The following is a 12,101-nucleotide window of genomic DNA, read 5'->3' as shown; positions in this document are numbered from 1 at the left end:
AAGTTTTATTTATTTTCTATGTTAAAAGAAAGTTTACAAATGTTGCATTTGAGTGAATTTTGTGTGAATTAGGTGTATTGCACATGGAAAGGTTGTGCACATAGCTCCTTCACATGAAGCTCTATGCATTACAGTATAGCGCCACTGATTGTCACCATGAAAGATTTTCACAGTGATGTCACGGATCAGGGATAATGAAAGCAGTGATACCACCAAGGACAATTCTCTATAAGGTCATGTGTGATGTCATAATCACTTGACAGGGATAGGTATAATAAATACAGTCATATCCATAAGGTCATGTGTGATGTCATAATCACTTGACAGGGATAGGTATAATAAATACAGTCATATCACAATACAGGGATATACACACAATGCTATCACAGTAATTATTATCTCAGTACTGAGACATCACAGTGTTTATTATCTCTGTACTGTGACATCACTGTGTTTATTATCCCTGTACTGTGACATCACTGTGTGTATTATCCCTGTACTGTGACATCACTGTGTGTATTACCCCTGTACTGTGACATCACTGTGTGTATTACCCCTGTACTGTGACATCACTGTGTGTATTATCCCTGCACTGTGACATCACTGTGTGTATTATCTCTGTTCTGTGTCATCACTGTGTTTATTATCCCTGTACTGTGACATCACTGTGTTTATTATCTCTGTACTGTGACATCACTGTGTTTATTATCTCTGTACTGTGACATCACGGTGTTTATTATCTCTGTACTGTGACATCACTGTGTTTATTATCTCTGTACTGTGACATCACTGTGTTTATTATCCCTGTACTGTGACATCACTGTGTGTATTATCTCTGTTCTGTGTCATCACTGTGTGTATTATCCCTGTACTGTGACATCACTGTGTGTATTATGCCAGTACTGTGACATCACTGTGTTTATTATCTCTGTACTGTGACATCACTGTGTTTATTATCTCTGTACTGTGACATCACGGTGTTTATTATCTCTGTACTGTGACATCACTGTGTTTATTATCTCTGTACTGTGACATCACTGTGTTTATTATCCCTGTACTGTGACATCACTGTGTTATTATCTCTGTACTGTGACATCACGGTGTTTATTATCTCTGAACTGTGACATCACTGTGTTTATTATCCCTGTACTGTGACATCGCTGTGTTTATTATCCCTGTACTGTGACATCACTGTGTGTATTATCCCTGTACTGTGACATCACGGTGTTTATTATCTCTGTACTGTGACATCACGGTGTTTATTATCTCTGTACTGTGACATCACTGTGTGTATTATCCCTGTACTGTGACATCACTGTGTGTATTATCTCTGTACTGTGACATCACTGTGTTTATTATCCCTGTACTGTGACATCACTGTGTTTATTATCTCTGTACTGTGACATCACGGTGTTTATTATCTCTGTACTGTGACATCGCTGTGTGTATTATCCCTGTACTGTGACATCACTGTGTTTATTATCCCTGTACTGTGACATCACTGTGTTTATTATCCCTGTACTGTGACATCACTGTGTGTATTATCTCTGTACTGTGACATCACTGTGTATATTATTCCTGTACTGTGACATCACTGTGTGTATTATCCCTGTACTGTGACATCACTGTGTATATTATCCCTGTACTGTGACATCACTGTGTGTATTATCTCTGTACTGTGACATCAGTCTGTTTATTATCCCTGTACTGTGACATCACTGTGTGTATTATCCCTGTACTGTGACATCACTGTGTTTATTATCCCTGTACTGTGACATCACTGTGTTTATTATCTCTGTACTGTGACATCACGGTGTTTATTATCTCTGTACTGTGACATCGCTGTGTGTATTATCCCTGTACTGTGACATCACTGTGTTTATTATCCCTGTACTGTGACATCACTGTGTTTATTATCCCTGTACTGTGACATCACTGTGTGTATTATCTCTGTACTGTGACATCACTGTGTATATTATTCCTGTACTCTGACATCACTGTGTGTATTATCTCTGTACTGTGACATCACTGTGTATATTATCCCTGTACTGTGACATCACTGTGTGTATTATCTCTGTACTGTGACATCAGTCTGTTTATTATCCCTGTACTGTGACATCACTATGTTTATTATCCCTGTGCTGTGACATCACTGTGTTTATTATCTCTGTACTGTGACATCACTGTGTATACTATCCCTATACTGTGACATCGCTGTGTTTATTATCTTTTTACTGTGGTAGTGAATTAATTAGGCTTAGCTAAGACCTATAGCAAAGTTGTAACAGCAAACTGTTCACCCCTTTAGTTATATTCCTGTTTAATTGCACATTTTTAAAATATTTGAGCTCAAAATTTGTGATAGTTTTCAGTTTTTACCCAATGCAATGTCTATAGATATGAATGAAAGTGGACTTACCATTTGGTTCTAGCGGTGGTGACCATTGTAGATAGAGATCAGTAGAGCTTGAATTTTGGACCATGGGTGGACCTTGTCCTACAGGTGGTGCTTGAGCTGTTACCACCATGATTGGCAAACTGTGTAGGCATCCCTCAGAATTGCATGCGTGTACTGAAAAATTATACTTGGTGAAGGGTGTTAGATTACGAACAGTGACTTGTGTATCAAGGCCCTCGTAAGCAATATTTGGCTTTATTGAGCTTTGGGATGTGTACATTATTCTGAATGTCTCCACAGGTGCAAGAATATCAGGAATAATAGTCCATTTCATCGAAGCGGAATACTGACCCACGGGATGTGCTAAGCTTAAGTCTATTTCTCCAGTTGGTGGTCCAGCTCTTGTTCGATACCTCACCTTGGTACTGCTGATGGATCCATGTACATTTCCAGCATCAATGTGATAGGTGTAGGCAGTATATGGAAGAAGAGCTGTATCCATGAAGCTTTGTATACCTGAGAAATGAATGTGTTAAGAAGGTGAAGAAGGTCAGCTTGGACGAAGCATCACAATCAACCATTTAGCATAAGGAGTTTTTACATAGAAGTAATTTTTTTGGTAAGGAGGTGCCAAAGATGGCTTTAAAAGAGTCATTCTGCGTTGGCTAGGGTACTTTGATACCATATTTTGACTGACTTTGCAGGATGCATTTAGTATCTATCATGGGAACAAAAGGGAAGACAGGCCCAACTTTAATGAGGCTTTTGAAAATCAATATTATACCAGTGAAATAAAATAAAATACATTTATACTCAACTTCACTATTTCACGTAGGTCCCATTTGCCCAGTCCCTACTGTCTGTGATCTATCCATTCATACTAGAAATGGCAAGAAATGTCTATTCAGCCAATCACTCACAGCAGAGGTGACCCCACTGATGGGGCATTTCGAGCCATTTCCTTTGTGTTGAAGGGGCATGAAGTACACACCAACGGCGACTTAGTAAGCGCGAATGGGACCTCTTGGGAATCAGCGAAGCTGGAAAAACCCTTTATTCTTCTTTTTCTAGTTTAAATTGTTACATTATTAAAGGTCATTTGGGAACCACTTCCCAACTTAGGACATAATAGTATGTCCGACATTGGTTACCAATGTATCGAGTGGGCTCGGTAGGGGCAAATGCTGAAGCATGCGTTCATCGTCTTCCATCAACCCATGATCGCAGGTGTCAATGGGCTGTTATTGAAGCCGGGGGCTTGTTGAAGGCCCCCATTCCTGTCATCTGTTTTTGCCTCCTATTTTTGCCAGATACTGCGATACGTTAGTATAAGTGATTGAACAAATGAAGGTTCAAGTCCCCTAAGGGGATTAAAAAATTAAACGTAAAAAGTTAATAATGATGTGAAAAAAAAATAAAAAATATATAAAAAATTTAATTTCCACCTCTTTTGACAGTTTGAAAATAAATAAGTATATTTAGTATTTGTAAAAGTCTGATCTATTCAAATATAAAATTGATTAACCCTTCCAGTAAATGCCTGTAAAAGAAAAGAAAACCTTGTCTCATCAGTAACAAGCCTCCATACAGAAAGAAAAGAAAAAAGTTATATCTTGTGAAAAAAGGATAAGAAAAACCAAAAGCGCAAAAATGAAAATTGTCCACAGCAGTAATAGGTTTAAGACCCAGGGACAGCATGAAATTGGTGTAGGAACCTGGGCAAAAAAAAAAAATTGGGGGCAACTCTTTTCTGAGTGTGACTAACCTAAGGATGATGTATAGTTAAAAACTTTTTTTTTATCTCCTACGTTTTGTCTGTGAGCAGTTAGAGGAAACTGGAAGACTAAGACTCCTTTCACATTGTGTTCTTGCCCACATTCGTTGGTTGCATCGGGCTAGCATACGAACCCTCAACACAACGGCTTTCAGGTATATATGCGCCGATGAGGTCATAAACTATTATGGTGCCGACAGAGTAATCGTGGGCTCTCACGTGCATCATTTATGGGCACATACGCCTACCGGAGGTGGACACACGGACGTAGTAGACTGCATTTGTGAGTCCTTCTCCAGTTGGCATATACATCTGAAAATTATGCACCTCAGAGTGCACATTTGTACTACTGGCACCATTATAGTCTAAGGCCGCAACCGCATGAATTACATTTTGTAGGGGATTTGGATGCAAGCCCTGAGTGATACCATCACTGAACGTGGTCAAGAATGCAATGTGAAAGGACCCTAAGGCTCTATGTGCTGAAGGCCTCTTGGGCGATTCTTTTGACCTTCCTTTAAAGAGTTTTCCTATCACAGGAAATGAAGAGAAGTAGGTAGGATCAATGGCATATCCAACTATGGGAAAATCTCTTTCATCCCGCCAAGAAGCCAAGAGCTACATTCCAATGGTTTTGAAGGGCACAATTGACTACTTGGTCTGTAGGCGAAGAAAGTGGTCCCATTGTCCTTTCTGTAGAGTGTGCACTCATGATCATATTCTTGTGCCCTAAGATCATCACACATTTTGACAGTAATAGTCCAGCAGCCGTCATAAGCCGCCATGAAGGAAAGTCACGGAAACGCAAGCCAATGGCACAGACTCAACAGCCGAAAACACCTACTTACAATGAGCCAGCAAAAGCGATATTCCATTCAAATTTTGTAAAAGCATGTAAGCAGATTAACAGCTCACCTTCCTAACCTTCCCCACCACTGTATTTAGATTAATTAAATTAACAAGTAATGCTAGATTTATATCTGAAATCTGTTTCAGTGTAAGTAGAAGCTTTACCCAGTGGTTAAACACCATTATGTCTATTACATTCAATACCATTTTTTTTTCAATCTACACCATTTAACAGGATTTCCATCCCTCGATTCCCTGTTTTCAGGCCATTTACGGTAATTAACTGGATATTGCAGATAGGCAGGTCGCTCCATTGGAGAAAGAAACAAACCCTTTAGTAAAAAAAAATAAAAAATAAAAAAATTACTTGATTTTAGCATTGGGTGCCTCATTGGTTAACGACATAGGCTATTTTGAAGTATTTGGTTTAAATTATTTAATTAATATCAATTATTTAATTAAATTAATTTAATAATTATAAAAGCTATTTGATGTAATTTTGTAATTAGTGGAAGTCCAATCTCTGGGATTGCCACTGATTACATTGGCATATTTTGGCTTTTTACTGCACATTGCCAATGACTATTGATTATGAGGGGCCCATGAGTTTAACTCTGACATCACTTGTTATAGGAGAAGCCATTATAAATGGAAGAGACTAAACTGATTATTGATATGAAATTTATTTTCTTTTATACTTTTGGACTATGTTTGTCTCATTCAGCTCAAAGGCTGTGTCGAGGGGATGGAAATCCCAGGTGGAGACATGTAAAACACAGTGTAAAGAGACCCAAAGTAAAAGAAGTACACCCTGACCAGGAATTGGAAAGAGAGCTGTATACAGCAGTAATAATCAGTTGTATAATCCTGCTTATCTTGTCTCCAGCAGTATAACCGACCCCAGACAATAGTTAAGTAAATGCGGCCAAAAATGTGTTTGTACCATCAAAATAATTATATTTTTACAAATGCAGAACCTCTGGTGAACATCTGGTTCTGCAGCTTTAGCGGACCCCAATAAATAGATGGTATCTCTTTGGAAATTTTTGCATTTCTCCTGCATTGGCCGGTACTGGGAAAAATTGCATTTCACAGTGCCAGTCAACATAAATGAGTGACCAAATATATTGTTATGACAAGTCCTTAAGAAAGAAATGCATCATTCTGGAAAATAGATAGGGGTCCCAAAATGAGGACCAACTTCCTTCCCTATAAGATGATCATATGCCCAATTTTTTCAATGGCTCTTTCAAGGGGATGGAAATCCATGATGGAATCATGAAAGGGCTGCCAAATACGATGTAAAAAGCCTCTTAGAAAAAGAAGTACACCCAGACCAGGAAGTGGTAAGAGAACTGTATACAGTAGTAATGGTCAGTTGTATAGTCCTGCCTATCTTGTCTCCAGCAGTAAACCGACCTCAGGCAATGGTTAAGTAAATACAGTCAATATTTATTCATACCATCAACATAATAATTATATTTTTACAACTGCAAACTCTTGCAGTTGCAGTGGCCCCCCCAAAAATAGATAGTATCTCTTTGGGAAGTTGCCCATCTCTTCTGCATTGGCTGCTGCTGGGAAAAATTGTGTTTCACAGTGCCAATCAACTTAAAAGAGTGACCAAATATTACACTGCTACAACGAGTCCTCAGGAAAGGAATGTATCCTTCTAAATAGATAGGGGGTCCCAAGGAGAGGATCATCTCCCTTCCATCTATGAAGTCCACATGCCCTATTCAAGAGTATACAATGGCTTGTCCATATAGAAAAGCCTTCAGAAAAACCTTGTGGATTGTTGCCAATGATCAAACTTTTTCGAAAGCTTGAAAAGATGATGACACAAGACAAAATAATTTCTGTGAAGCTCTGCCTTTCAGTGTTTTAGAGAAATGTCTTCAATGTATTAAAAAAAAAGAGTCAAAAACAAAATTGTCTGTAGAGGTCACGAGGGCTTGATATTCTATAAAGAGAAAACTATGTAGGAGCCAGCACTACTTACTGTATGGGTAGTAGTCAGAGGTTTGATAGATCCCGACACCATCTCTGTATAACACATAGTGAAGCCGATTAGTATTTGGGGAATCTGGGGGACTCCAGGAAAGCTTTATGGTGGTGCTGTTTACAACAAGTCCTCTCGGAGGTGGTTGTTGGGAAGGAGCTGAAGAATCAGAAAAGCATATTTTACTGAAAATAGCATGGACATCTAGGAATGGTCACATTTACTGTGTCTTGACATCACTAGCTCTCCAGTTTTCTGCATCTCTAAAGACATTGCATTTCAGATTTAATTTCCCAGTGGAGGATTACAAGGCCTATAAATCTCCCCAAGTCAACTTGCTGCTCTCCACAAAAAGAAGCTATACCCCTTAGACCTCTGTCAGTGGCCGCTCACCCAGCCTAATCAGTTTTCCTGGTTTGCACCGATGAGGGGCATAATCCCTGAAATATGTGCCTACAAATTAATTTTATGGAGAATTGAATTACGTCAATGTATCTGGGCACTGATTGACCCCAATGTATGTGGGCACTGAATGACCCCATTTATCCTGACACTGAATAACCCTATTTATCTGGGCACATAATGACCACACTTAACTGGGCACTGAATTACCCCATTTATCTGGGCACCGAATGACTAACATTTACATGGGAACTGAATGACCCCATCTATCAGGCCACTAAATTAACCTATTTACCTGGGCACTGAATTACTCCATTTATCTGGGCACTGGATGACCCTGTGTATCTGGGCACTGAATGACCCCATTTATCTGGGCACTGAATTACCCCATTTATATGGGCACTGAATGACTACATTTATATGGGAACTAAATTACTCCATCTATAAGGTCACTAAATGAACCTATTTACCTGGGCACTCAATGACCCCATTTATCTGGCACTGAATACCGTAACTACATTTATATGGGAATTGAATGACCCTATCTATCTAGGCACTAAATTAAACTATTTATCTGGTCACTGAATGAACCCATTTATATTGAAACTGAATGACCCCATTTATTTGGGCACTGAATGACTCCATTTATCTGGGCACTGAAGTTCCCCATTTATCTGGGCACTGAATCACCCATTTATCTGGGCACTGAATGACTACAGTTATATGGAAACTGAATGACCCCATCTATCAGGTCACTAAATGAACCTATTTACCTGGGTACTGAATTACCTCATTTATCTGGGCACTTAATGACCACATTTATCTGGGCACTGAATGACCCCCATTTATCTGGGCACTGAATTATCCCATTTACTTGGGCACCGAATGACCCCATTTATCTGGGCACTGAATAACTACATTTTTATGGGAACTGAATGACTCTATCTATCTAGGCACTAAATGAAAATATTTATCTGGTCACTGAATGAACCCATTTATATGGGAACTGAATGACCCCATTTATTTGGACACTGAATGACCCCATTTATCTGGGCACTGAATGACTCCTTTTATCTGGATACTGATTTACCCCATTTATCTGGGCACTGCATTACCCCATTTATCTGGGCACTGAATAACTACATTTATATGGGAACTGAATTGCCCCATCTATCAGGTCGATAAATTAACCTATTTACCTAGGCACTAAATGAAAATATTTATCTGGTCACTGAATGAACCCATTTATATGGGAACTGAATGACCCCATTTATTTGGACACTGAATGACCCCATTTATTTGGACACTGAATGGCCCCATTTATCTGGGCACTGAATGACTCCATTTATCTGGTCACTAAATTAACCTGTTTATCTGGTTACGGAATGACTCCATTTATATTGGAACTAAATGACCCTGATTATTTGGGCACTGAATGTCCATATATATCTGGACACTATACAGCACTAATAATTACGCCACAAGTGGACAATGTGTTGCCTATGCAGTTACATATGGTTGTGTATGTACGCACTTGTGTTTTTTCAAAGTATAACTCCTGCTTACTGCTTCTTTTCCTTCTCTTTATTTTTCATCAATTAGTAAAATTCAATTTTTCTTCCTTTTTCCTTACTTTTTTCATTCTTATTTTTTTCTAAATTGTTTTAGCATTCTCCTCTTTGCCCATCACCTTTTCTTTGCTTCGACAGAACGCCACCACATGATATTTATTGAGAAATATTTGCCTTTCTTATCTGCTGCCTTTTGTCTTTAAATATGTACATATATTGCATATTTGTTGTGTTCACTAAGATTTGTATCGTCTGTATTTTTCCTTTTACACTTTTGTGTGTGCAGTTGTAAAAAGGAAGATATTCAGAATCTCAATAAATTTGTTGTTTAACCGTAGTGCAAGGAAATAAAAGTCTTATATTCAGAGAAATGCAATTAATATTAAGAATTGTATTAGTGAGAATATTCCTATGTTTATACTTTTGGAAGAAGTCACTAACATTTAATCATATGGGTCCTGTAGATGCTTTCAAAATAGCAGCCGATGGAAATGTGAATTGGGTCCTTTCTGGCAAGTCACCGTAGACCACCGTAATTTACTTTAAACACAAGATCAGAGGGATTTACTTACTCGAGCTGCACCCATATGGATTATTCCCATCCAGATTGCTGGACCCTTCGACACAGAGTGAGCAATTGGTGCCGCTGACAAATTCTTTGCAGGAGCATTGACCGGTTACAGCATGGCAGCCGGTACTGACAGTGCCAGCTGTGTTACATGAGCAAGGCTGGCACCTAAAGAAAAAGAAAACAAATATATAAGAAAAAAAGCAAATATTATGTTCGAGAAAAATGTTACGCAGTTTGGCTTTTGCTGGTTATTTGTTTCCCAGCACGTTTAACTTTGATGTGGTCTGTGGTCATAAATCATTTGAGAGAAGCTCAAAAAGACAGATAAAGAGTTACAAACTTTCTTGTCAAAAGGAGCTTACTGGTGGATTATCAGTTAACACATTCTGTAACAAGCAAACGACAGTGCAACAGAGGCTATAGAAGGCAAATGATGCAAAATTTTTAAAAGCAATTGCAAAAATTATTTTTAACCCTAATCAGACCCATAAAAATAAATGAATAAATAAATAAAAAATAAAAAATTATATGATTTGAAACCCAGAAATTTGTTCCAGCTTACTAAGTGCTGAACGGAGTTAATTGCCCATTTTTAGGGCTGGGTTTTGTGGACAATCATAGAGCGGGTGGGAGGTTGTCTATTTTATCTCCACCCCAGTGTGTGGTCTGGGGTTTAACTAGTCGGCCTTCTGAGGCAGAGTTCAGTGTGTCTGGAGAGGGTAACTCCAGAGAAGTGTTCGTGTTTATGCTAACCTGAACCGTGTGTTTTGCTAACCCTCAGAGGGTGGATCCCAGCTGTCACATAGACTGTGCTTTGTGATACCACTTTGTTTTGTTTTCCTGTGTTTTGCCCAAGGGGCAGTGTATATTTTTTACTTCACCATGGTTTCTGCCGCATATATAATAAACACTGAAGAGACAGTGATCCTTTATCTAGCTCCATGTACAGCTGAGTGAGCCGATGTACCACAATATAAATAAAAATATATATATACACTGCTCAAAAAAATAAAGGGAACACTAAAATCCCACATTCTAGATATCACTGAACGAAATATTCCAGTTGTAAATCTTTATTCATTATATAGGTCAATGCGTTGAGAACAGTAAAACCTAAAATTGGTCAATGTAAATCATAACTAATATCCCATGGAGGTCTGGAGTTGGAATGATCCAACTTCAGTGGAAATGCCTCAAGACAAGGAAATGATGCTCAGTAGTGTGTGTGGTCTCCGCATGCTTGTATGACCTCCCTACAATGCCTGGGCATGCTCCTGATGAGGCGGCAGATGGTCTCCTGAGGGATCTCCTCCCAGACCTGGACTAAAGTATTTGCCAACTCCTGGACAGTCTGTAGTGCAATGTGACGTTGGTGGATGGAGAGAGACATGGTGTCCCAGATGTGTTGAATCGGATTCAGGTCTGGGGAACGGGCGGGCAAGTCCATAGCTTCAATGCCTTCATCTTGCAGGAACTGCTGACACACTCCAGCCACATGAGGTCTGGCATTGTCCTGCATTAGGAGGAACCCAGGGCCATCCGCACCAGCATATGGTCTCACAAGGGATCTGAGGATCTCATCTCGGTACCTAATGGCAGTCAGTCTACCTCTGACGAGCTCATGGAAGGCTGTGCGGCCCTCCAAAGAAATGCCACCCCACACCATTACTGACCCACTGCCAAACCGGTCATGCTGAAGGATGTTGCAGGCAGCAGATCGCTCTCCACGGCGTCTCCAGACTCTGTCACGTCTGTCACATGTGCTCAGTGTGAACCTGCTTTCATCAGTGAAGAGCACAGGGTGCCAGTGGCGAATTTGCCAATCCTGGTGTTCTGTGGTAAATGCCAAGCATCCTGCATGGTGTTGGGCTGTGAGCACAACCCCCATCTGTGGACGTCGGGCACTCAGACCATCCTCATGGAGTCGGTTTCTAACCGTTTGTACAGACACATGCACATATGTGGCCTGCTGGAGGTCATTTTGTAGGGCTATGGCAGTGCTCATCCTGTTACTCCTTGCACAAAGGCTGAGGTAGAGGCACCTCCAGCCTCTTGACACTATGCTGACAGACACAGCAAACCTCCTTGCCACAGCTCGCATTGATGTGCCATCATGGATGAGCTGAACTACCTAAGCCACTTGTGTGGGTTGTAGCATCCGTCTCATGCTACTACGAGTGTGAAAGCACAACCAACATTCAAAAGTGACCAAAACATCAGCCAGAAAGCATTGGTACTGAGATGTGGTCTGTGGTCCCCACTTGCAGAACCACTCCTTTATTGAGTGTGTCTTGATAATTGCCAAGAATTTCCATCTGTGTCTATTCCATTTGCACAACAGCATGTGAAATTGATTGTCAAATAGTGTTGCTTCCTAAGTGGACAGTTTGGTTTCACAGACGTTTGATCTACTTGGAGTTAAATTCTGTTGTTTAAGTGTTCTCTTTATTTTTTTGAGCAGTATATATATATATATATATATATATATATATATATATATATATATATATATATGTATATATATATACATATAT

At 39.6% G+C, this 12,101-nt stretch overlaps 1 protein-coding gene across 1 annotated transcript in view; it reads right to left on the bottom strand.

Moving 5' to 3' along the window:
• Nucleotides 1–12,101, bottom strand: part of USH2A (usherin) — a 930,843-nt gene that overhangs the window by 670,555 nt on the left and 248,187 nt on the right. The window contains exons 14-16 of the mRNA XM_077281431.1: nt 9,569–9,732; nt 7,024–7,182; nt 2,420–2,914 (exon numbers count right to left, since the gene is read on the bottom strand). Coding sequence (XP_077137546.1) covers nt 2,420–2,914; nt 7,024–7,182; nt 9,569–9,732 — 818 coding nt within the window. The remainder of the gene's footprint in view (nt 1–2,419; nt 2,915–7,023; nt 7,183–9,568; nt 9,733–12,101) is intronic.

This window comes from Ranitomeya variabilis, chromosome 2, assembly GCF_051348905.1.
Source record: "Ranitomeya variabilis isolate aRanVar5 chromosome 2, aRanVar5.hap1, whole genome shotgun sequence".
NCBI classification, from domain to species: domain Eukaryota; kingdom Metazoa; phylum Chordata; class Amphibia; order Anura; family Dendrobatidae; genus Ranitomeya; species Ranitomeya variabilis.
This window is presented reverse-complemented; position numbering and strand designations above follow the sequence as displayed.